The 26,315-nt window shown below is 37.0% G+C and overlaps 3 protein-coding genes across 5 annotated transcripts in view; all 3 read left to right on the top strand.

Moving 5' to 3' along the window:
* The window catches only part of polr2a (RNA polymerase II subunit A), a gene marked incomplete in the record, with an annotated part of 13,973 nt that extends 12,293 nt beyond the window's left edge, over positions 1-1,680 (top strand). The window contains 1 exon segment of the mRNA XM_024287916.2: positions 1-1,680.
* A 1,628-nt stretch (positions 1,681-3,308) lies between these two features.
* Positions 3,309-18,485, top strand: capgb (capping protein (actin filament), gelsolin-like b). Of its 2 annotated transcripts, none has more exons than XM_024288825.2 (9): positions 3,309-3,789; positions 11,264-11,457; positions 15,212-15,366; positions 15,853-16,011; positions 16,466-16,615; positions 16,692-16,778; positions 16,859-16,991; positions 17,992-18,083; positions 18,172-18,480. In XM_024288825.2, exons 2-9 carry the CDS (start codon positions 11,265-11,267, stop codon positions 18,235-18,237), a joined length of 1,035 nt encoding a protein of 344 aa, XP_024144593.1. In that variant the 5' UTR covers positions 3,309-3,789; position 11,264; the 3' UTR covers positions 18,238-18,480. The 2 variants fall into 2 exon arrangements, with proteins under 2 accessions (XP_024144593.1, XP_024144592.1); XM_024288824.2 differs by lacking the exon at positions 3,309-3,789 and adding an exon at positions 8,582-8,731 and having other exon boundaries at positions 18,172-18,485.
* Positions 18,486-22,803: 4,318 nt separating this feature from the next.
* Positions 22,804-26,315, top strand: part of si:dkey-219e21.2 (nuclear factor 7, ovary) — a 6,464-nt gene continuing 2,952 nt past the window's right edge. The window contains exons 1-6 of one of the 2 annotated variants that reach the window (XM_024288418.2): positions 22,804-22,970; positions 23,224-23,277; positions 23,760-23,914; positions 24,004-24,087; positions 25,169-25,300; positions 25,397-25,513. In XM_024288418.2, coding sequence (XP_024144186.1) covers positions 23,226-23,277; positions 23,760-23,914; positions 24,004-24,087; positions 25,169-25,300; positions 25,397-25,513 — 540 coding nt within the window. In that variant the 5' untranslated portion in view covers positions 22,804-22,970; positions 23,224-23,225. Of the gene's footprint in view, positions 22,979-23,223; positions 23,278-23,759; positions 23,915-24,003; positions 24,088-25,168; positions 25,301-25,396; positions 25,514-26,315 lie in introns of both variants that reach the window. The other variant, XM_036216891.1, reaches the window with a different exon arrangement.

The following is a 26,315-nucleotide window of genomic DNA, read 5'->3' as shown; positions in this document are numbered from 1 at the left end:
GCGCCGCAGAGCTCCCACATGACATCGTTCGCCACCGCGCGGGAAGGGGGGAGGGGCCTCTCCTTTCCAACTTTACCCCTCCTGAAACTAAAGACTAAAACTGATGAGAAAAAAAAGGTTGCCTTTTGAGAAATTGTTTCTTTTTAACACGAGATGTTGAAACAAACTGAGAAAGAAGACTTTGAAACGGGAAACGGGGCTTCCCGCTTTCCCGTCTCTCGTTCTCTTGACGCCGGTTGCTTAGGTTTCTCCTGGAAAAGGCGTTCTTGTCGCCAGCAGCTTTTTTCTGAGAAAGTAGATTGTATTTATTGAACATTAACACTTAAGATCTTGAGGCAATACGCGCGAAAACCGTCTTCATCCAGGAGTCCACCTTTGGCTGCTTTCGTCACTTCCTGTTTCTCTTATTTTGAAAAATAAAAGTTCTTTGAGAAAGAAGCACGTTCTCAGAGTCGGAGTAGACTTCTAGATCCTCCTCCAGAGAGCTGAAAGATGTCATGACAACACCCACCAGCATCCTCTGCTGGGCCAATAGAAGTTTGAGACTTATTAAAAAAAAAAGAATAAAAATAGAAAAAAAATCCCTCTTTTCATGTGTAAAAACATTATAAGAAGTAGTTTAAATTCTTATTCTGTCTTTAAATTTTTTGAATCAGTTGCCAGTTCTGCTTCTTCTTTTTTTGAGCAATCCTCTCGTTTGCTCAGTTTTGTCCCATTTCTGAAGCGTTTGAACTATTTTTATTTATCAGTATATTCATCTGTATAAATAGAAAACTCAAATGATTTTTTAAATTTTTTTCCCTCCCGCCGTCTCTCTTCTTTGTTCATTGATGAGTTTTAGGCCGATGTTCATCAGCTGTGGATGAAGGGGTCGAGTTTGAGGGGAAAAGTGTATTTGTCCTTTTTTTTTTTCCCAACCTGGCAACGTGCCCTTTCACTTATCAGAGCTTAAAGAAAGTCACTTCTGAGGGAATCATTCATTCCCGTTGGCCTTTTATTAACAAATAGAGGCTATTTTTTTTGTTTTTGTTTGTTTGGCCTCTAACTTTACCCACTACATTAGTGTGAACTTGATTTTTTTTTTTTTTGTAAATCCACCCAGTTGGACTGTCAGGGAACCGTATGTGCGCCTGCTAGAAAGCAGCTTTCTTTCATTTTTTTTTTTTCCATCAAAACATTCAACACGGTTGGAGTTTTCTGAACGTTCGGATCCCCTCCCTCTTCATCCACAAGCGATCTTCATTTCTTTAAGGAAAAATAAATAAAAATACTCAGTGTTTTCTTGTATTTTTCTACTCGCTCGTCTGTACCTGTGATGAGGGGAACCGTTGGGGGGCGTGTGTTGTAAGACTGGGAGTCCCGCAGAAGTTAAATGCATCCTTTTAGTTCTGAAAGCCTTTAACTTCTTCAGATTTATTTTTCCCTTCATGCTCAGACTGGAGCAGAACGAGCTCCCTGCTTCCTGTGCTGATGGTTCAGGACTCCCAGAAGATGTTAGTTTTATGTCTTTTTCTTTTTTTTTGATGGCAATTCAGGGTTTCAAGCTGAGGAAAGAGTTGATGTTAAAGAAAAAAAATAACTTAAAAGTTGCCACTGTATAGCAATGGAATCATTATCTCTGCATTCTCTGTATCTGTTTGTTTTTGACTTGATAAAAGCAAAATAAAAATTTTAATACACCTCTCTGGGTTTGTTTTTAGTCGGAACCTCTGATTTTATTATTGGAGATGGAGGAGTTTCTTATTTAGTTACAGTTTAAGACATTACAACAATGACTGATCAAACACTTTATAATCCTATTTTGTGTTTGGGTCAAAAATGACTCATTTTCACACTTAAACAGGGCAATTTTGACCCAAACACAATATGACGGAAGTAAAAAACTTGGGTTACTATCATCCTTTTTGCTAAATTAAATCAATATGTATATATTTATATACAGTTGCAGAAGAAAATCAGAAAATAAGTGATTTTTTTAAACATAATTTTAAATCTTATAATGTTGAATTTTAAATTGTAAAACACATTTTCAAGTTATACTCTTGAATTTTATTTACAGTTTGTAATAGCAGGCGTTCACCTCCTGGGGGCGATATTTGATTATGGCCAACTGGCTCTCTGACAGGAAGTTGTTCACCAAGTACTGCATACAATTTAAATACAATATAAGTATATATAAATAAATACAAATAAATAAATATATATACTTTGTTTTTCTTTATGTTTGCATTACAAAAAAATATTCCTAAATATATCATTTGCGATATAAGACTTCAATTATTAGGAAATCTAAAAATCCAGAAGGTAATAGTTTCAGGAAGGCTGTTTTAGTTTGAGTAAAAAGTGTTAAAACCTCAACCTGGCATTACTGTCCTTCATAAATAGTTGATTTGAAATGAACGATTTGATTGGGTTGTATCGGTTTTGCACCAGGACGACGTTTCTGAGAGCCGATACCGATAAAGTTCTGGAAATTTCTATGGATAAATTGTGGAAAAGTTCAAGCATCTTTTTTGATTAGATTAGTTGATTTTAATCAGGGCAATTCAGGTTAACAGAATAAAAAACTCTCTATATTAAAAAAAAAATGTGGCCAAAAGATAGCTTTATCTGGATGGTAACCTGGCCTAGATCCGTTTAAACATTAAAGTACGATAAATGTGGAAAAATTAGGAACGTTGGTGCAAGAAAATATGGAACACCTCAGACAAATTTAGCACTTCAAAAAATGTAAAACATCTAACATATTAGACCAAAATGAGTCTCTTACTAGATTAATTTAAATGCATTTAATACAAATCTTGAGCAGTAAATCTAAATGTGTTGTTTTTCGTGTATTTTTAAGGTTAAATCAGGTGCTAATACTTGACTACAAGCCTGTAGATCCATGAAAGGTGCATCAATAATCTGGTTACGTAAGTGACGAGGTCTAACCGAATTCAGTTCCAAAACCCATCCAGCGTTTTAGCAGCAGATCCAGATCAGATAGAAGACAAAGGTCTTAATGTCATAAAGCTAATCTTAACCTTTCGTAACTGTCTCTGGTTCTGGGTCAGCGCTCGTCACTGGGACCAGCAGATGGAGGACGATCACGGAGGAGTCCTTAGCCAAAAAATGTGAAGATGTGTTGCCATGAAACATGAAATCCTGCCCACTGTTGTCATGGGAGGGATCACACATCAATATAAGAGTGGAGTCATCTGGACCCCAGAAGACATAAGATTGTATCTAGCACTCCTTACTTAAGCTGTGGAAAAAGGATGAGTCACAGTCAGTTAGACTCAGAATAAGAGAGTGCAGGAGGGCTAGTCCTTACATGTAGGGCAACCTAACCCTGATGGGTGTGTTTCTCTGAGGGTGGGAGTCTGTATGACTAACGCACTATTTCATCCTTTAATGGTTGTAATTCTGCAACTGTTACCATTCACACTGTTACTTTTTCTTTGAGTTCTTTCACATGTGAACCCAAGCACTTTGCATTAAAACGGCTTCAATGTAAATCTGGGAAAATGGAGCGTGTGGTTTCTGTTTCATCATTTCCTTCACTCGAAGAGCTGATTCAATCAAGTTTCCGTTGTTTTTTGTTTTTTTTCTTCTGTGGTTTGTCAAAGGGCTGGGCTTCAGCAGCCACAGACTTACTCAGGAAATCTGTTTTTTTTTCTTTCTAAGACTGCTCGCTTGTGTGAAAGAATTTGCTTGTGTGTTCAGGGACGTGTTTGTCCTCTCCACTGCATTCCTGCTCATTCACAGCTCAGGCGTGTAACTTTACACAACCTACTGACTTTCAAGGTAAGCCTCTAACTCTAACCATACTGCTACGTTCGTTCTGGTTTGTTTTTAGCTTCTTTTTCAATGCAACAGCAGGAAACGAGAAAGAAGCTAAAACAAAAGGTTCTTTTTCCTCACATTCTTTCTCGGAGGAAACTCTATAGTTTCATTTCAGCGCGTCTGTCTGGTACCTCGTCCATCTTTTCCTGTCATGATTCAGTCTCTGTCTGACTCGTAGCAAGGTCCGATCTGTGTATTAGTTCAGACCAGTTTCAGATGAATCTGTGTGTAGATAGAAGCCTCCACTGTTGATCTTTCAGTGTCTTTTAGGTCTGCTCCCTTCTTACAGTTTCTCAATCCAGCATATTGTTGGATTATGGGTTTTATGACCCCGTCTGTGCCTCAAATTTCCACCTAAATTCCTGTTTCCTTCAGCTTTAACAGAGGTTTCTCTTTTTCATCTCATCAGGACGTCTATCACCTATCAGACTCATCGACTGTATTTGAAAACTGGACAGAGAGACTCCTCCCACCCCTGTGTTCTAAACAGGAAGTGCCCCTTGGCTTCAAAAGCTAACTTATCAGATGCATCAATAAAAGTATGTCGTCTCATGTCGAACGTTCAAAATGTTGGACTAATTTTGTGTAGCTCGCTCTCCAGTGGTAGGGGTGTGGCCTTCCAGAAAGCTCACCCCTGATTGGAGAGTGTGGTTGCCATAGAAACGATGGCTCAGAATGATTTGGATCAATCACTGATGTCGCCTGTTTCCAACATGGTGCGAAAAAAACAGTGCGAAAAAATGGCGATTGAATTGAGTTAATTTCATTGGAGTACACCATTTTCTATGGATGACATCACAGTCGCTTAGTCCAGTTTTCTATATACAGTCTATGACTTGGACCAATCACTAGCAATTTTTGCCTTCAACAGGCGACATGCATATTGTTAAATAAATTGCAGACTGAATTGACTTCATTTGATTTGGAACTGGAAATGAGCCATTTTTAATGGATGACATCATACTTACTCAGTCCAGTTCTTCATATGCAGTCAATGAGCTGGACCAATCAGTAGCAATTTTTGCCTCCAACAGGCGACGTGCATATTGTTAAATAAATTGCAGACTGAATTGACTTCATTTGGTTTGGAACTGGAAGTGAGCCATTTTTAATGAGTTACATTAAATTCTCCCAGTACAGTTCTCTATATACAGTCAATGATTCAGACCAATCACTGCTAATTTCTGGCTCCAACATGGCAACATGCGTATTGTAAAGAAACTGCAGACTGAATTGACTTTGTTTGCTTGGAGCTGAGAGTAAGATATTTTCTATAGATGACAACACACTCACCCAGTCCACTTCTCTTTATACAGTTAATAATTCAGACTAATCATTTCCAATTTTTGGCTCCAACATAGTGACATGCGTATTGTTAAAAAAATTGCTCCTGAAGTGACTTCATTTGCTTTGAAGCTGGAAGTGAGTCATTTTTTAATGGATGACATCATACTCACTCAGTCCAGTTCTCCATATGCAGTCAATGACTTGGATTTCCAATTTCTGGCTCCAACATGGTGACATATGTATCAAGAAAAAATGACAAGTAATTAACTTAATTTACTTGGAGCTGGAAGTAAGCCATTTTCTATGGATTACATCACACTTGCTCAGTCCAGTTCTCAAATACAGTCAAAGGTCAGACTCAATGTTTCCTAATCACAAATTATTAGATTTAACTGCACCAACAAAAAGTTCTCAGCTCTATTTACTTTTATAAACATGAAGTTCAATGATTCAAACTGTACTAAATAAACGGAACCTTTGAGTCAGAGGAGAAATAGTGTATAGTAGATACACTGCAAAAAGAAGTAGTCTAATAAAAGGAGAAGAACACTAATGTTAAGAGGAAAATACTAGAAAGTTGTAAAATGATATATCCAGGCCGGAAATAATTTTGACTGAACAAGAAACCTTATAATGACACATGAAAATATTTAAATAGAAAAATGTCAAAAAAGTTAACTGGTAGGCTGAATTAATTCAAATATTAAACAGCCCAATAAAACAATAAAAATAACATTTTTGCTAGTTCTAAGCAAATGGTTTGTAATTTTGAGATTTTAATGTACTAAATTGTGGTTTATTATTCAACCTGTAAATTATCTTGAATATCTGAAAACAAGTGTTTAAATCTTTGGAAGTATCAATTAGTTTGCAGTGAACACGACTTTTCTGTGAATTAAAAAATAACGCATGGCTCCTTGCAAGAGTAGACAGATTTCAAAAATGTTGAAATGATCCTACTGTTCATTATGATGCAATCTAAGAACTCGCCCAGACTGGAGAAGTGTCGATGAATCAGCAGTTTCACCATGATGTATGGTGTAAAAGTCCTGCTTGATTGCCCTGCTGTTATAATGCCAATAATGACTCACAACAACACAAAAACATGGAAAATCATTTACAGAAATGTCAGATTTTGTTTTAAAATCTCCAAAATTGAATAAATAATCAAATTAATAATCATCTATCTGTTACTATGACTATTTTTTCTCCAAACTAATAAAACATTAGGAATGATAAACAGGATCAGTTACAGTAAAGAAAAAATATGAAGAGTAGGAAATCAGAAATTATTCCTGTTCATGGAAACATAATTTAATGTTTATTATTTTAACTCACCAACTTTTTTTGACAAACTAAAGTTTTCCAGGGTTGTCTTGGAGAAACAGTTAAACAAAATGTATATTTAAACAATGTTCAGTTCTCTGGGAAATATCATTCTCTATCAATCAAAGCAAACAAGGTGGAGTCAGGAATGTGACGGACCATTCCCTTTCTCTCAGACAAACCAACCTGCTTAGTTAAAAAGTTTTTAAAGATGTTTTTAAAGAATCAACTTGACAAATCCAAATATTCATCAAAAACCAATAAGAATGTTCAATTAAAAAGTTGGTACTTTGTACAAAAAATATTCGGGAAAAAAAGAGAAGAAAATATTTTAAAATAAAATATTCCGGAATTAAATCAGGAAATTTCAGTTACTGCTGTGTAAATAATTATCTTAAAATTAAGTTAAGTTTCTTTTACTAATCAAATGTGTGAGTTTGACATATTTTCCTTATTTTATTTTGAAATTCTTAAGCTCTGTAAAATTAAGGTTTTCCATGAGAAACCATAAGAAAGGAGTAGGCAAAGGGAATGATGCTGTTTTAAAAATAGTTTATAACGTTATGACTCCTATGAATCAACAGGCCTCCATAAATAACTGATGGAAACAGGAATGAAGTAAATATCCATTTAAAAACATGAACTTTGACTGTTGCACATAGGGAACAAACTCAGTCCTGTGCTTTTTAAAATGACTTTTATTTTGAAATTTTTAGATGTGAACGTTATATATGATTATTATTAAAAGATTAAACTGCTTCAGTTTATTTCCCAGTTGGGCAAAACTTATCGCTTTAAAAAGAGAAGAACACTAAAAACCTCACACAGTTGCAAAATGTAGTTTTACGTATTTCAAGCAAAAACAAGGAAGTAAAAAAGGAAGAGAAAAAGATTAGTCCAGGTTAGCTGGGTCCTGCAGGGAAACTGTGCAATTAAACAGGTTTCCGTTTGCAGTTTTGTGACAAAGTTAATGTAGATTAAACCAACCAGGAAGTACAAAGTGTTGCAGTTCCCCAAAAGACCACTAGAGGCATGTTTCAAAGGGAGCATTTTCCCATTGACTCCCATGTTAGACAGATCCTTTGTCTGAATTCGCTCACTACTTAAATATATAAATAGGACATTTGCAATTTTGTTGGGGTGTCAACAATACAATTCCAAAACTCAGAGTCTTGAAAATTTTTTCAGAGGTTGATGCCTACTACACATTGACGAATATAGACCACAATGCATTGCGTTAAAACGATTTGTCATCTGGAAACATTTATGTACGCTAATTGCTATATAAATTAGACATGATTTGATCACCAGAACACATCGGATTCACACATAGTCTTCATAAAATGTTTGTATTTTTGGGAAATTATAGTTATAACAAGTTTTAGTTCAGTGAAATCCATAAGAGGCAATCTATAAATGAAAGCTGCCTTTAAAGGCAAGTTATTGTCTTTTGAGAGTTTATAAGGAAGAAATGTTACTACACACTGATGCTGGTCAACCAAACAACTAAGTCAATAAGACATATTATTGTAGTGGTTTTCACTGAAGAACAAAAATAAAGCTGAATGTCGTCAGCGTATAAATGACACAAAATGTGACTGAATTGAATGAAATGGGGACCAGAACACAACCTTGAGGAACACCGCTAGATGCGATTTTTGCTTAGGACGATAAAGCAACATTAAAGTTCCACTCCGATCATCTTTCTAAAAGTGTTTCCTGGGTCTTTCAATAATGATTTTACCACTTTTAGATGATTTTTTTTAATCTATCATCTGCTATGGACATAGTTTCTGCAGGGCGGCAGAAATTCATTAGAATTTTGCCTCTGAGTTGTGGGCGAGACTGTTCCCCCACTTATTTTTGTCTTTTCCTGATTCACAATGATTTGAATAAAGAAGTATATTTATTTTTTTATTTATGCCTTCCACTGTCAAAAAAGAACATGTTAAAAACACTAAAAACACAATTTTCACTGAAGTGCATCTTTAAAAGTACCTTTTACTGTTCACCAGCAACAAGAAGTAGAATCTAAAAATAAACTCTAGTACTCAGTACTCGTAGGAATCAAACTCCCTCTTCCTCTGTGAGGAGCTGGATCCACAGGCCGCAGGTGGATTTCATCAATGCGGCTCCAGTTTCCTCCCATATATAAGCTTACCAGGTGAGCTCAGACGCTCGTCCACACCAGGCCTCTCCATAGCTCACCGCTTCACCTCACACAGCCCAGCACACACAGAATGGAGCCGGAGCCAGACAGCATGCCCGAGGTACCGGAGGAAATCTTACAGTTAAGTGGGCTCTTCTTTGTGTGTTCTGTGAGGAGCGGTGTAACCGTAACCAGGTGGCCTCTTCACACACAGCTTCAGGCCCTCACTTGTTTACTTGGCTGCATATGGGGGGTGTTTTGTTGAAGAGCGAAGGGTGGAGGGGGCTATGATAACATCTTGTTTTCATAGCTCACTGCTGATAAAATGCAATTTAGAGTTCTGATGAGTCACTTTTACTGTTTTAGGTTCATCTGTTTTCTCCAACATTTAAATTTAGATTTTTATTTTCGACTTTATTGATGGGAAAAAAACATAAATAGCATAATTGTCATTTTTGCACAGAAGGATTTTCTTTTTCTAGAGCGGAGAAACCTGCACGGCTGCAAAGTCTTTATGAGGAGCTGTTTAAATGTTTATCACACCGTCATCAGTAAAGGCCTTCTGAGTTTATCTGATGAGAAACGGCGTCTATCACTCTGTCATCACGTGAAGACACGATTCACACGAGATCCTGAGCACTCCCATGATCTCGCCGTATTAAAGTCGAACAGAAAAACTGAATAAAGTATCTTTCCTGTCGAGGAATGATAGGAACATAATATATAAAGACCCACTCAAGTGGTTTTGGCAAGTTCTAGCATCTTAGAATGGATAGTATATGTTAATAAAATTAATCTTAAATTTGCATTAAAAAGTAATTTTATATCGCTGCAAAGCTGCTTTTCTCTGAACAACCTGATTCACATTGATTGCATAAAAGGGGTTAGCACAAGCTAACTGCGGTCAAACGTAAACACTTGTTCAGAGCTAAAGCTCCAATCTAAATCAGTTTTACTAATCTAAACACTTTCGTTAATATCTTTTAATATAGTGTTTACCCTTTTTGAGTCATTTTAAGCTAATCCTTAACACTAAAAACTGTTTTTATGAAAGTGGCGACTAATCTGAAATCTTGCAGATTTTCCACTTCTGGCTAATGATTTTCAGCCGCCATTTTGTCTGCCACCAGGTCCTCTTGAAAACTCTGTTCTTCCAGATAATGACAAGTTTTATGATTCTGTGCAAAAAAAATGTCTAATCATAACTAAAAGACATATAAGAATGCTTTAACAATAGATCAAATATGATAAAAATGACAAACCTAAAACATTTGGTAGACGCTGAAAAATTGAACTTTACTAATTTAAATGAGAATCTGAATTTATTCAAATTGAATATTTTCTTATGTTTGTGGTTTGATCAAATATTGACAACAGTGACTAAAAAACTAACAAAAGTGTGTTCTTTTGCTCTCTGGAAATAAAATATATATGTAAATATATATATAAATGCAGCTTTCAGTTTTCATTGGTAGACGTTGAAACCCGTCTAGATAAATAGATGACTTTGCATCTAGAAAATCTGCATTTCCGTTTCCTGCCGGAATCATTGTTTGCAAAAGTGTCAGTTTATTTGAAGACATAATTCAACTTTTCTTATACTTTACAGATAGCAAATATATTTATGCACTTGAATAACCTTTTTTTTTCCTGCATTAAACCCCTAAAATAGTAGTGATGCTCCTTCCTCTGCTCCAAACTAACTGAATGTGGAAATGTGAGGATATAAAGTCCATCTTTTTGCTTTTTTTGCTCAAATTTCACAAAAGCCAGACTTCAAATGTTCATAAAGTGTCTTTTTCATTAAAAAATTAGGACTGTATAAGTTATGCTCACTGTTGCAGATCATAAGATGTTAAAAAAGTGAAGTTCAAGTGGTTTTAACACTTTAACAGCATGCTCAACCAAATACTAGAGAACAAATTATTCAAATATTATTGAAAAACAGTGATTGTGTATTACTACTAAGCAATAAGTGGCAAAAAAATCTACTTTTATAGCTGATTTTTGTCTAGGTTGAGTAGCTAAATGGAAAATCTGTAAATATTTGCTGCTTCTGCATGTTCAAAAATGCTATTTCTCCCATAGGAGTTTTAATTTTTGTTTTTTTGCTTTGTAAGAAAAGTAGCATTTACAATTAATTTGCAGTCAACAAGGCAGAATGAAAACTGTGCACCTGATATGTGATTGACCTACTTTGTTGCTACCGTCTGCTGGGTTAGCACTTTTTTTCACGTGTTCAGAAAGAGAAAGTGAGGATGCACCGGACTAGTTCTGACCTGTGACACCGTGCAGCTCACATTCTCACCTAAGAGATAATTCAGTGCCACAAGTTGGCAAGTTGTGAAGCAAGTTTTTGAATTTGGAATGGGGGAGGAGGTTGGCGCCAAAGTCCGCACAGAAGGAAGGACTCTCAAAATGAGGGAAGAGTGGTAACCCCCCACCTGTTTGAGTCCAAAAGTGTGACGTCTGCCTGAATCACCGTCGTGCTTTCTTTCACTTCCCCTTCGTTCAATCAACAACCAGGAGAGTGCAGATGGGATGACATGTTTCACACTTCCTGTTTCTGCCATGATTTTAGGGATGTGTGTCTGTGACTCATGTCACACGAGTGTCTCTCATAAATCATTTTTAGTTATACCCTGACCGGTCCGTTTTCCTCTTTCCGTGCAGCATGCTCCACTTCCAGCCAGCGCCGGGTCAGTTCGGCCCTGAGGTCCAGAATCCGGGTCTGTGGGTGTGGAGGGTGGAGAAGATGAAGGCGGTGCTGCTGGACCCTTCTGAGGTGGGGTCTTTCTACAACGGCGACTCGTATTTGGTGCTGAAAAACCACGGCGAGCAGGGAGCAGACCTCCACATGTGGATAGGTGAGACCAGAGCGTCCAGATTAGGAAATCAAACCTAAAAAACAAGGCTTTCCATTAGCAAAAAGAAGCACACTTGAAGTTTATTTTCTAAGTAAACTTCAGTAAGTCTAGCAAGTACACTAACTTTATTTTGTTGCTAAAATCTTGGAGAAGGTCGTAGCTGAGCAATGAAGAAGAAAAGAACCACTCCACTGAAATAACTGGTTTAGAAGTTTCCAACGATGGATGTAGATTCAGAAAATTGAGACTAAAACAGTCTTTTGAAGCGTTTTTAATACTTTTATACTATGCTACACTTTTATACTTTGTTACTAACACATTGATGAATGCATTGTTACATTAACCCACGTGGAGCCCCAGACCAGTCGGAACCAGTTAGAGGACCTAATCAGTACTTTTCCACTGAATGAACACTGACCACTCAGGATTTAGATTTAGTAAAGAGGATCATAAGGTATTGATGATTCTGAGGGGTGTCTCCTGTTTTGACAAACATGGCCAAGCCACATATAACCCGCCTTAAGGACCATAATTCTGGAATCCATTTTATGGTCGATGATCTAGAGCAGGGATAGGCAACTCCAGGCCTCGAGGGCCGCATTCCTGCATGTTTTCCATCAGATCCTGCTCTGGCATGTTCTAATTGGCTGGACACACCAGAACCAAGTAGTCATGAGTAGGGCTTGGGTATCTGGATATTATGTAGACACTGCGGCTGTCAAGGCCTGGAGTTGCCCATCTCTGGTCTAGACTACTCTGTACGAGTTTGATCCGACTTTTTAGTAAAAGGACTAAAGCAGAGAGCGTAAGCAAAAGGGTTGATGGAATATCAGTGCAGATTTACTTCCCATCCTCGACTCAGAGGCAAATTTCTAGAGAACTACTGCCGCTCTGCAGAAGCGATGTCCTAGAAAACGACCCAGTACACAAAAATCCTGTCTTGCGGTGTTCCCCAAGGTTCTCTTCTGGGCCCCATTTTATTCATTCTCTATTATGATCCCTCTTGGCAAACTTCTCAGCCAATTCAGTCTCATTTGGTGTTATTAATATGCTGATGACTTTCAGCTTTATTGTTGCTTCAGTGAAAATGACTATAAAAGTCTTTTTTACCTACTTGATTGTTTGGGCGGCATCAAAAGACAGACATTTTTGCCCCAGACTCTAAAATACCCTCCATCTAGACACATTACTTCCAAGTCTCAGAGCTTTTTGCACAAATCTGTGTCTTCATTTCAATTCAAAACTCCTTCTATCGACCACATACGTGTGACATATAAAGTTTACAATATATAGAGACCATATAAAAAGTAAACTTAAGTATACTTCCTCACTTTTTGTATACTTATACTACACTTAAATAGACTACTTTTTGTTAAGGGTTAGGTGGGATGGCTACACTAATCAACAACAACAATGAATAATCAGAATTAGAGACGCTGCAAGGTTGAAGGTTAAAAACCCGTGACCCTGAACATTCTTATATTACTTTTTCACTCCCTCCAACAAAAGCTCCAGCTATTGTGCAGTGCTTAACCCTGGAGCAGCTGAATAACTCCGTCTGTCACATGAGTCGCAGCGCTAACCTGCTGCACTGTTGATGTGAGCAACGAGGCGGCGGCCGTCACAGAGATGATGGGGCGATGAAAAGGGTGGAGGTAGGGGAGGGGGTGGGGTCCCACAGGGAAAACAAGGAAGAATTTTGAGCAAATTGCATTAAAAATGCATGAAGGCTGTTACGGTGCTCAATTGTGTCTGTTGTTTCCAGCGTGTATCCAGTACTTAGGTAACACTAAGCGGTGGTGGCCTGAAGAGCGCTCTTTCTGCCGGAGCATGAATCGCTTAGGTCACTGATCGTCACCGTTCGTGAACAGATAATGAACTGACGGGTACTTAGATAATTAGCTAATCCATCACAGAATCCTCCTTCCTATAAAAAAATCATATGGAATTATAGGAAACTTTGACAGCTCAGTAAGATCTTTGTTCATGTATTTAAGAGGCAGATCACCTGCAAAGCCAGACCAGATCAACAGGCTTCTGATACTCTGATGTGTTCAAGTTAAGATCCTGAAATGAGGAAGTGATAGGCCAATGCTGTTTTCAGCTTTGACCACTGATTCTGTTTAGAGATAGACACAGCGTGTGCTTGAACTACACACATGTTTTTTGCCTAGTTTGAAACCAGCGGTTTCTAGCTTCATGGTGGCCTCCTCATAGTTGTCTTACCACAGAAGTGAAAAAAGTATATGAAACCGAAAGGGTGTATCTTTTTCCTGTTGCAAGTTAAGGCTCAGACACGCTTCCTCCGTAGCGTTCAAGTCTGACTCCGTTCATTTTTTGGTCTGTTCTAAAAGTGTCGCCAGTGGCCCCTCACCCAGGGCCCACGGTAGACAGACACCCTCCCCAAATAGATGCCCTGAGGCAACCACCCCCAAGCACACTAGACCTCCACCATGGGAATGGAAAGGGGGCCCTCCAGCTGAGGGGCAAAGGGAACAGGGCGTGTGCAGGATAGGAGCCCCAACCATAAAAGGACCTGCCCATACCCCCAGGAGTCCCAGGCCCTGACTACCTGAGGCACACACTGGCGCCTAGACAAGAGGCACGCCATAGCTGGGGAGTCATGAGCCACATTGCCACCACCCCCAGAAGCAAGTGAGAGCCGCCCACAACCAGTCCACACTGCACCCCTGCCAGCCCAACCACCAGCCCCACCAAGACCAACAGGGGAAAGTGGCCAAGACTTGCCACCTGGCTGGGAGGGAGGACACCAATGACTGGCACGACCCCCGACAGGGCTCGGGGATGGCAAACGAGAGGGCAGGGCACAGGTTGCTGTATGCAACGATTGAAAATTTTGGGGTTGCCTGGTTTCCAGTTGTAAGGAACCCTCCCCACATCCCCCTAGCTCAGAAGCTATGGACACCCCCACCTCGCAGAAGTTGAGCTGCCAGATCAGAAGCACAGGTTCCCCTGGACAACTCAGTCGCCCTGGTTCACCACCCCTGGTCTTTTTATTATGGTGATGCCATTTTTAACCAAAATCAAAAACCTGTGTTGTTTTCTTGAAAATAGTTGCAGTACGCTAGAAATTTGACTCTAAGTAGTGAGTGGAGCAGTTGATGAAGAGTAAGCCTGCCCCCATTTCCAATCATCCATCTATTTAAACGCTCTACTGCTATTGAAAGCTCAATTTTCGTAGTACTTGGCCTCCTTCAACAGAAAAGAACACATTAAAAACACCAAAACATATAAAAATACAGTTATATCCAGATGACACAGTTCTTTATGTTCAAGCAAAAACAAAGGTTAAAGCTGCTGCAAATCTAAGTCATGGCCCAGTCGTTGACTGGCTCCAAAAGTCATGCCTTCACCTCAATACAAAAATAGGTTCATGTCTTGTGGTTATGTCTACTTTTTGTTGTGTGGTGTTCCGGGTATTTCCCACAGAGCAGACACTGCGTCTCTCGGCTGGAGGTCCCCCCAGAGGACCTGGAGAAAGTGGCTGGGGAGAGGGAAGTCTGAGCATCTTTGGTTAGACTGCTGCCCCGGGACCTGGTACTGGATAAGCAGAAGAATGGATATCTTAATCGAAATAAACACATTTAAATAAATACATGGTTTTCAGTGGAGTGGGTCTTTAAAAGGAAATAATGTGTTCCTACAAACTAAGATTTCTTTTCATTGTTCGTGGTTGTTACCTCATTGTGTGATGTGCTAACACAAAGGTTTATTGGGATTTGCTTTTCCCCAGGAGAGAAGTCGTCTCGCGATGAGCAGGTTGCATGTGCCATGCTCGCCACCCAGCTAGACAACTTTCTGGGCGGCGACCCCGTTCAGCACCGGCAGGTTCAGGGCATTGAGACGCCGGAGTTCATGGCGCTCTTCCCCAGAGGAGTCAGCTACAAGGTAAGCTGGTTTGACACCCATGCTCTCTTAAAGTGGTTTATATAACTCTTCCTGTAAAGTTTGGATGGCGTTTTCCTGCGAAGAGGCGCCAACATTTACCATAAACCCGTATATGGAGCCTTTAAAAAGCAAAAGTTCTATTTATATGTTTGCATCTAAACTAGATTTCTGTTTATATGGAGTTATCATGGGTTTATCTCAAGCTGGAATATTATGATTTCTGTAAAGCTCCCTCAAGATTAGGCACAATTTACATTAGATACTCATCTGACAGGAAATTTTAAGGCCTGCGTGATAAAGCTGCAAAGTTTATCTTGCATCTTTTATGGCTGAATTCCATCTTATCAGCTGTGACAAAGTGCAGGTTAGTGTAATCTAACAGTTGATTACTCAGTTAACTGAAACAGCGAGTCTTTGTTGGAAATCACCCTTCAATTCAGTATTTAAGACTTTTTTTTTTACTAAACGCCCCTCTTCCCATTGCAGGATGGTGGGGTGGAGTCGGGCTTTCGGAGGACTCAGGGGTCCGGACCGGTGCACAGGTTGTACCAGATCAAGGGGAAACGCAACATCCGTGCCAAGGAGGTGGAGCTAAGCTGGAGCAGCTTCAACAAGGGCGACTGCTTCATCCTTGACCTTGGAGAGGTAACTTATTTCACGAAACAAAGATGTCCGGTATTGGGAACAGGGGTGGAGCTAAACAAGGAAGTTGGAGGCTGACTCCACCCACAGCCGAAATGGGAAAATCCAGTCAGGGAACAGGCCTGTTGTCATTACTAGAGCTGCAGATCATGACGGGGGACTTGTATGGTTTGGCCAATCATGAAAGTCAAACGTATCTTGACACAGATGGTTTTAGACTATATTTTCAAGAATTAAACAAGTTTATTTTAATTTGTCAAAAATTTGGCAATGACCAACAGACAGCACTTCTAAAGCCCCATTTATAGAGGTAAAAAAAGTTGATTTAGGGTTTTGTTTCCCTTTAAGCATTGCAAAAGAAGTCTTGAAATTTTATTATTATATTGATCCTTGTATTTGTGAAGGCCTGTTCTCATTTTCCAAAGTCTTCTGATCTGATCAATGGTCTGTTCTCCAGATTATCGTGTCGTGGATCGGATCGGAGGCCAACATCTTCGAGAAACAGAAGGTGCGTGAAATAGCATCGTTGATCCGTGACACGGACAGACACGGTAAAGCCCGGATCGTGGACAGCACCGAGGGCGAGGAGCCGGAGGAGATGCTTAAGGTACAACCAAACAATCAAAAAAGAAACAATCTTGTTTAAATTTCCAAGATAACTGAGGATGTTTCTTTGTTTCAAGGTGCTGGGACAGAAGCCGGAGCTAGCAGGGAGCACGCCAGAGGAAGACAGCAAAGCGGACGCTTCCAACACCGCTGCTCTTTACAAGGTAGCTTCTCCGACCAAAATACGTAAAAAAAAATGAAGTAATTCTGAAATGCATTTTTAACATAAATAAACTATCTGTAGGTGTCCGATGCAACCGGTTCTATGACTATGACCAAAATCTCAGAGAAGAGCCCATTTGCCAAGGAGCTGCTTGTGCGTGATGACTGCTTCATCCTGGACAACGGAGCCAACGGGAAAATCTTCGTCTGGAAAGGTGACCAAGATCTGCCACCCTCAGAATCTGAGAACAATTTCCATGCAAGCAGTTTCTCGCATTATCGCATGCGTAAACAAAACGCGGAAGATGGACATGAAAACCTGGGTGGTGTTGTTGCGTATCCATGGCAACCGCCCTTTCTTCCAACTCTCCAGATGGAGGACAGTAGCTATATTACGCTTGTTTTTCAGTTATACTTGTTTGAAGTTTGAAAGGATGTCTGTACCTGCGCTCTTTGAAACCTTCCACTTCATGGCCACAAGACAACTCCTGGAATCGTGTTTATTATATTTTAAAAATGACTCATACAAACTGTTTTCTTCATCAAATCAGCCTTACAATCTATTTTTGTTGTTGTTGTTGCTATTTTTGTTAAAGGATGTAAAAAAAAAAAAAAATCATAAATGCATTGCATGTCCAGATAGAAAACATACTTCTATTTATTATGGATAGGCTGCAGCAACCTCAAAAAGAGATTAATTTGCTTTAGAAAATGGATAGAACAACCAGGATTTTCAGTATTTTCAGGTCATCAACTGAGCTTCTACCTTGTGTTATGAACATTGCTGCACCTAAACATGATCAGCTATTGGAAGCCCCAATCATAATACTTCCCCCTACCCAGCCTTTGTCTGCCTTTCTTCTTTGGTGTTGAATGAATGTGAATGTAGACTCAGGATACCAAATGACCTTCTTCCATTCCTCCACACTCCTATTTTTAAGTTCTCTGAGTAAAATTTAAGTCTTTTTACTGTAAAAATAAACATTTTTTATAGGCTACAGAGCAGTTTAACCCAAACTTTTTAAGTTTCTGTTGCATTATGTGTTTCACTTTCAAACATACAGATAACATAATCATACATGGAGTTAATGTTTCACAGATGGCTTTTGGGTGGACTATACATACAACCTCTTGTTGTTTGTTTTTCCATTTTATCAGAAATCTGATCTCATGAATGCAGCTGTAGAACTGACCATATATCTGTGATGATTTAAGGTAACGGAGCAAACGCAGAGGAGAAGAGGGTGGCCCTGCAGATGGCCGACAGCTTCATCCAGCAAATGCAGTACGACATGATGAAGACGCAGGTGCTGCTGGCAAACATGAGCGTGAAGAAACGCTGTTTCCATAATGTTACCTCATGAACTCACAGTGTTCTCACGTGTCGCCCTGCAGGTGGAGATTCTGCCACAAGGGAAGGAGACCATCATCTTCAAGCAGTTCTTCAAGAACTGGAACTGAAGAAGCAGAAGAATCCCAATTAATGTTTTTTTATACACATTTCCACAGAAGCAGCTCTCTCTGGATTTCAGCGGAATCTGAGACGTGTTGCCACTTTTGTAAAAATTCCCAAAATTGTTTCATGTGGTGAAATTTTAAAGTATTGTAGGAGTTATTTGTTAATATGCAGAGCAAAAACTGTATAGAAGAGCAAGATATTAGACAATGGTGCAAATCTACTGACATAATAAACCCTGGAAGTTATGGTGCTTCTTGATTATTTTTTTCTGTCAAACATCACCTGGGGGTAAAGGTCCACACACACAAACATGTCCAGCCCCTTCAACGAGTTTACGTAAGCAGTTAAACCATGACCTCCTTGTTGCCCCGGGTGCATTAATATTTGAAGCGACAATTGAAACCGGATTGATACGCATTAGAGCATTTATCAGTGATTTTACATTGTTTGGTATTTATGCCAAAAGGCTATAACCCGTCTGTGCTTGTCGGTATCGAGTATTGTCACGTAACACCAAAGTGAACCTGATTGTGTTCTTAGAGAGTGGACCGTCACCAAACTACTCACATTATTATTTATTTTCTGGTCTGAAAATCGATATCAGGTCAAGTTCAAAATCATACCGAGTCAAGACAAGGCACGTCGCTTCAAGTCAAGTCAAATCAGATCAAATCAAACCAAGTAAAGTCAATTCAAATCAATTTAAATCAAACTAAATCCAAATCACAAAAAAGTCAAATCAAATCAAACACAGTAAAGTAAAATCAAATTAATTAAAATAAAACCTAAATGAAATCACAGCAAAGACAAAATCAAATCAAATTAAATCAAACCCAATAAAAAAATCCAGTCAAATCAAATCAAACACAGTAAAATAAAATCAAATTAAATAAAAAAAACCTAAATGAAATCACATTACAGACAAAATCAAATTAAATCAAACCCAATAAAAAATCCAGTCAAATCAAATCAAACACAGTAAAATAAAATCAAATTAAATAAAAAAACCTAAATGAAATCACATTACAGACAAAATCAAATCAAATTAAATCAAACCCAATCAAAAAAATCCCATCAAAATCTAATTCAAATCAAATCAAACCAAGTCGAGTCAAGTCAAATGAAATTAAACCAAGTCGAGTCAAATCAAATCAAATCAAACCTAGTAAAGCTAAATCAAATTCAATCAAACAAATCAAAATCACATCAAAGTCAAAATCAAATCAAATTAAATAAAACCTAAATGAAATCACATCAAAGACAAAATCAAATCAAATCAAATCAAACGTAGAAAAGCAAAATCAAATTAAATTAAACCAAATCAAAATCACATCAAAGTCAAGATCAAATCAAACCAAATCAAAATCACACCAGAGTTAAAGTCCAATTAAATCAGATCAGATTAAATCACATCAAACTTTAGTTATAAAGAACTTTGTATAAAACAGTAAAAAAGTCATGAAGCAATTCAATTGTTGAAACACACAGAACTCCTCTCTATTCCCAATATCATGAAACATAAAACAACACATGCATAAATCTCAAAGTATAAACAGAAATAGAAACCGAAGTGGAAATCTGGTTTGTTGTGCATTTGATGAAATTATGTTTTGATGAACTGTTCACGCCACCAACTGACCCATTCATGATCAGGAAGTCACCATGTGATACCCCTCCCTGACCAAAGCAAGCAGACAGACCTGGGGGGTCGCACTGCAATGACCCCGTTCCCACGAGAAGTTAGTCACTGTGTGGAGGATCCTCCTGAGGAAGATAGTGGAGTTCAAACTAATTCATCTATATAGAAAATGCAACAAATGTAAAATCAAAGAAAGTAACACTGAATTGCACTGTTTCACATTTAGAAAAAATATATAATTTTATTGTTAATTTGGAGAAAACATTTCCTTTAAAATAAACTTCTTTGTAAATATTAGCAATTTTTTTCTGTTTTTTTTAATTTATTTTTGTTATATTATGTAGTGCAGTTTATCTCATTCTCTCATTTCTGATTAATTTATAGATTTTGTGTTTTTTTAACAATGTAAAGCCAACTAAATCAATCAATTGACATCAAATTCAGTTTTTTTATTTAAGTTTTTCTAGCTTAAATTTTAAGTCTGCAATTGTTTTTTAGGTTTTTTTTTAAGTTTACAAGACTTTGTAATTTTATGTCATTATTGGCCCGGATACTTTTATCATAGTGTTTCTTTTTATTTATTTTATTTTTACATTCTTTATTATATATATGTATATATGTGCATTTATTTTATTGCTTTTAAGTATTTTATCTGTTGTGTCTTTGTGACACCTTGAGTCTGTAATAAAAGTATATTCTTCTTCTAACCCTTTAATGAAATCCAAAAAAACAATAGCCTATATTTTTTAATGGGACATAGAAATGATCAACTATTATCCATATTTGATAAGTTTTCCTCATAACAATGTTAGTTTAAGAAGCAAAAATATTGACAAGCATGTTCAAGAAAAAAAAACATCTTATTTACCCACTGTCTCAAACTTGATATGTTTTTAACATGGTGTAACTGTTTTACAAATAATTATTTATCAGTAAATTTTGCATTTTTCGATGCATTAAGTAGTCATTTAATACAATAAATAGCTATAGATGAGTTATTCTTACTATTAAGTTTTGAAAACTAGCTAAACTGTTTTCCCGCCAAAAGTGTGTTTGAGATTTCATGGAGGCAGCCATTTTGAAATGAGCAGGAAAAGCCCTTCTACTGCCCCTAGTGGGATGATTATGAGCTACAGGACTTAAAAGATGAACCAAGCTACTTCCAATGGGATTTCCGAGGATAGTTTTGATCATGCTAAAGAGATATGGGGTCTCAGAAATGCCTGTAACAATTACAATGGTTGTGTAGGACCAATCCAGCTGTTGACAGTCTTGTTTTCTATTCTTTTGACTTAAATCATTGCTTACATGGAAGAACTAAAATAGCAGTTAGCTTTACTTGAGTTAGATTTAAAACCTTTTCTTCTAAATATTTTCAGTTTTGAAAAACAAGTGATTTCAATATCCATAGACAAACCAAGTCTAGTGTTTTTACAATTTGATAGAACCAGCCTGGATAAAGGAGACATGACCTGCTGATAACAGAATCAGACGAAGAGCGTTCATCAGACTCTGATTTCCTTTCTAGAGAAAGGTAATAAACGCTTCCAGGCGATGTGTGACGCAGATGCAGCCTGGTAAAGAGGCCATGACTGTTATGGGAAGCTATTGAGGGTGAAGTTAACTCTACAGGTTTTCTTTGAAGTTAATGTCAGCTGTTTTATTTAACATATTTTTTTTTTACATTTTTGAAACTTTAAAATTTTGAAACTTTATTAGCAACAAAGCTAAAACTATAATAACTAAAGAATTGATCGTGAATAAAGTAAAATTTGCAATTGTTAATTTGTTTGGCAATTTATTTTCTTATCAGTAGCTCAATGTTAATAAAGTGCAAATATTTATTCTATATTTTTTCTACTTGTCTTTTCCAGCTGAACTAATCAGACTTGATTATCCCAACAGACAAATTTGAACTGTGCACACACAAATGTGTAATTATGTTTGCATGTTGTATTTGGCGTTGAACCGTTTTTATATTTGTTATTTTATTGGAAACTTTGTTCAAATTAAAACTGAAAATAAATCCTGATGCTTTTGGATCCACGTCTGAATATAATTCCATAAATTAATCAATATTTAGATTTAAAAGTGGTATTTGCTGATGCGTTTTTTTCCTTTTGTTGTTTTTGTCTTTTATTTTATTTGTAGTTGATTGATTTTATCATCTTTCGGTAGGGGTTTTGTTTGATGGTTTTGTTTTTTTGTGGATTTTTTGTGTAGTTTTTAATCTTTTTTTTTTTTAATTGTCCTTCCCAACAGCTGATCAAACATAATAGCTGAAGGGCGTTTGTGTTGGACACATTTTATTGTTACAACAGGGGGATATAAGTCTTTGGACACACAGGGGGTATATTTGTATAAACCCATTCTGCAATTTAAGCTAAACTTTATTTATCTCTTTATCAAAATTTTGATTCTTTTGTGGTCCATCCCAAATGTTGGTTTTATTATTATTTATTTATCATTTAACACATTTTTAAGCTGCCTAAAATCATAGAATACAACAAAACAAAACAACAACAGTTCAAAACCTAAAATGTTTAATTGTGTAATAAAAAATCAAATAATCAAAAGACAAGATATGTGAAATAAACTGTATTTATTTTACTATTTGACACCATAAATAAACAAACTAATGCAGTATAATTAGTGTTATAATCTTTGCACGTGTAATATTGGAGTTATGGTATCAAAACATGTTTTTATTGTAGCTGTTTCTATATCTCCTGCACTGTCAATCATCCCTCAGCTCCCTTTTGCCCTCACATATGTATTTATGTATATGTATATAAATAGTCTTTCCTCTTGACTTTACAGACTCGCCTCGAGACAATACGTGGAGTTTTATCTGGATAAGCAGGATTGTCTCTGCAGTCAAAAGTCATCCACCTGGTAACTGCACAGCCACTGCCAGGAAGCCGATGAGAGTTTTTATGTAAGAGCGCCGAGGGAGAGACTGAGTTTGTCATCTAAAGCCATAAATGGTCCAAAGATCAGGGAGGAACTGAGGGAGACAAAAAGATAGGAGGAGTAGAGCTTCCCGTCCAGTTCCCTTCAGCTGCAGAGCTGCAACCAAGCTCCGCCGGGCTCCAGGTAAGCAGGTAAATTCATAGAAAACATTCTTATTTTGATTTGTGTTGTTGTTTATGTTATTTGTTTGTGATTTTAGGAGCTTTTTTATTAAATGTGATTTCATATTTTTATTTCTTTCTGTTTCATTTTAAACAAACACGTGCACCAACCTTAACATTAGTTTTATATTTTAAAACCACTGTATTTTAAAATAAAATGTCAGTATTTACATCATAATAATAATGTTGGTTATAATTCATTACTTTTTTGACAGCAATGGGTGAGGAAGCAGCCATGGAGATGAAAACCATCTCAAAACGGGAAAGAAGTACGTTTTTTAAAATCTTTTTTGTATTAATTTACTTAAAAAAACATGAATTTAGTTACCTTTGAGTGTTTCTAGTTTCAACCTTACACTTTGTAGACACGTGTGGCTCTTTTAATTTAAAAGATGGAGGCGAAATTTAAAAAAACTAAAGTTTAGTTAGATATTTGACACAGGATGTATTTTATTTTGAAAGGAACTTATTTGTGGTGTTGTCTAAAGTAAAATAAATATAGTAAAATATAATACTATTATTTTTAAATAATTAAAGGCAGCATTTTAGAAATAAAAGGCCACAAAAATAGTAAAAAATACATTTTAAAGCAGCAAAATGAAAACTCTTTTCTGGGTTTTGATTAAGAAATGTGTTTTTTTTAGTATCTAAATGTTGCAAATACCTTGCCTAGAGTATCATTTTTTTAATTAAATAGTTAATTTTTTTGCTCTCCATCATGTGTTTGATTGCATCTTCTGCACCTTCACAGAGGTGAAAATTCTGCTGAACTCGGAGAGCGGCAGCACCACACAGAACAGCTCCATCGGCGTGGTCCGGTGGAACCTGCCCGACGAGGACGTCCAGACTCACAGCTCGGCCCCCAGCATCTCGGCCAACTCCAACAACCTCACACACCGCTCGCAGGTGAGAAGATCAACCAGCCGGCGTTTCAGTTTCATGTGACAGCTCATTGATGGAATAACGAACCAAAACTTCTATTGATGCGTGGACAGACCAGCCTGAGGAACCTGCGCAGCCTGCAGGAGTGCATAGAGTTCATCAAACACTGGAAGGAGCAGGTGGACCAAGTGTGCAAGGTAAACCCAGATGAGAGAAAAACTTTATTTCAAGTCTTAGTGTCTTTAAATAGGCAAACAAATTTGAAACCAAGAATTCGTATTTTAGGAAAAAAAAGTCTAAGACATCATTTCTATAACTTGCTATAGAATTTTTTTCTTAATAAGATTATTTGTCTTACAAAGCAGAAAATTATCTAATTTTATAGTGCAGGTTTTTTGGCTTGAAACTTATCAAACTTACGTCACAAATTTGGCAAAAGGTCCTCCGGTCCGAGGAGAGCAAAGGTTGAGCTGTAAGGATCTTTACATCATAGACATTTATATATAAAAATTATAAAAAAATACCTATTTTTAGACACTATATATTAAATTTACACTTGAACTGTTTGTTGACAGCTTAATTTATTATTATCTGATTAATTTTAGAGTTTTACATTTTTTCTCTTTTATTTTGAATTATTTTGGCTGCTCTTACCTGCTGCTACCTTAAATTAAAATACATAAATTAATTAAAACTGTAAAAGTAACTAAAAAAATCCACAACCAAGTCAGAATAAAGTGTCTCATTTACAGTAAATGAATGCACTTATGGTTTTAGATAAATATGTGATATATTTTAAGCATCTATTGAACTTTATTTAGTCAGATTTTAGAACAAAAAAACGTAAAAAGTTGAATTTAGCAATTTTTCTTTTCATTTTAAAGTGTGGTTTACTCTGAAAATTAAAGTCAAAGGTAAAAAAATGCTAAAAATCAAACTTTTATTACGTTTTCAAGAAAAAAAACCCAAAAATGATGAAAGATTTCACAGAGGGTCTGTCAGCTTTTTTTCAGAGAACAGAACAGAACAGAGTGTCATCTTACATAGTTAATCATTTCTCTCGTATATGGAGACACTGCTGACGTGCGCTACACTTATTTCTCTTCTTTTACGTATAGAAATTGTGAGTCAGGATTTATGGCTGCAGTGACTCTAAAGGCGTTGCCATGAAAACAGATGAATGTGTTATATCTACATGACTTATCAGGGAGGAGCAGGTCGATGACTGTGTGCATCACCATGACAGAGGTCAGCTCTTCATCCCTTTGTGTTCCACAGGGGTCTTCAGATCCAGAGGAAGGCAGCAGCAGACGAGGGTCTCCGAGCTCCGACCGGCGTGCGGAACGCAGCCTGGAGGAGAGCAGGAAGCTGATCCTGGAGTGGGCCGACGAGCTCCGCCACGTCGACAAGGTCAGAGGTCAAAGTGATTCTAGTGGAGCAGGAGGGAGATAAAGGCTTCAGCATCAGATGTTACATTTTTATCATTTTTTTCTCCCCCAACCGTAGCTTTTACAGGAGTCGCCGTGGAACGAAGAGAAGGAGAACAAAAACGATGAAGACGCCAGAGAGGAGGCTCAGCTGAAGATCATGGAGTGGGCAAAAGAGCTTCAGAGCGCGTCAGAGGTGAGGAGACTGGACAACCATGAGCAAAAATTAATGTTTAAGTATATTTGAGTACAAGTACATCAAGTATACCATGGACCAGGAGTAGAGGATCGGAGTGTTTGAAAGAAATAGCACACAAATAGCCTTTAAATGTAATTTAATATTAATATATACATTTTAAGACAGAATATTTTGGACTTTATATATATATATATATATATAAAGATATATACTATATAAAATAAGTAAAATTCAAATTATTCGATTCTTACAATAATTTAAACCTTCTTTTTAGAGATTTAAGATATTTTACTAGGTTTTAAGTTGTTCTAAGTCCTCTTTGCTCGACAGCTTTTCAAGCTTTCCTCAAAATTTGTCCAGTCCAGACTTTTTGTCTCATTAAGATAATAATAACGAAATTATTATTAAAATAGGTCAGAACATTTTTCACTGTAATTTTGGTTCAATTCTTAGAATTTTGTTAGCTTCATTGTCATTTTTTCAGACATAAAATTTAGATGTGTGTTCTTAAGTGTAACTTTTAGATTTTAGTTTTTTTTTTAGATTTTATGGCCACCTCATACAACAGTAATTTTCTCATTTGAGTCATTTCCACTTTTTACTCAAGTTTTTTTTGTCACTATAATCAAAATAAACAATAAATAGGTAACTAAAAACTAAAAAAACACAAATTATTATAATATATAACCAGAAAAAATAGTTATTTTGGGCTGTATTACATTTAATTTGAAGTAATTCAAGGTGACGTTAGCTTTAATGCTAATGTGGAGCTCTTTCTTTCTATATTTTGATTTCTAAA

The sequence above is a fragment of the Oryzias melastigma genome, linkage group LG18 (assembly GCF_002922805.2).
Source record: "Oryzias melastigma strain HK-1 linkage group LG18, ASM292280v2, whole genome shotgun sequence".
Taxonomy (NCBI): Eukaryota; Metazoa; Chordata; class Actinopteri; order Beloniformes; family Adrianichthyidae; genus Oryzias; species Oryzias melastigma.
This window is presented reverse-complemented; position numbering and strand designations above follow the sequence as displayed.

What these genes read in the sequence shown, in the direction of transcription:
- capgb (XM_024288824.2), top strand. Translation starts at nt 8,682, where the DNA reads ATGGAGCCGGAGCCAGACAGCATGCCCGAGGTACCGGAGGAAATCTTA. An exon ending in TCATCCTTGACCTTGGAGAG is followed by an intron (nt 16,012 to 16,465) that starts GTAACTTATTTC and finishes TCTGTTCTCCAG; the next exon opens with ATTATCGTGTCGTGGATCGG. An exon ending in ACACCGCTGCTCTTTACAAG is followed by an intron (nt 16,779 to 16,858) that starts GTAGCTTCTCCG and finishes AACTATCTGTAG; the next exon opens with GTGTCCGATGCAACCGGTTC.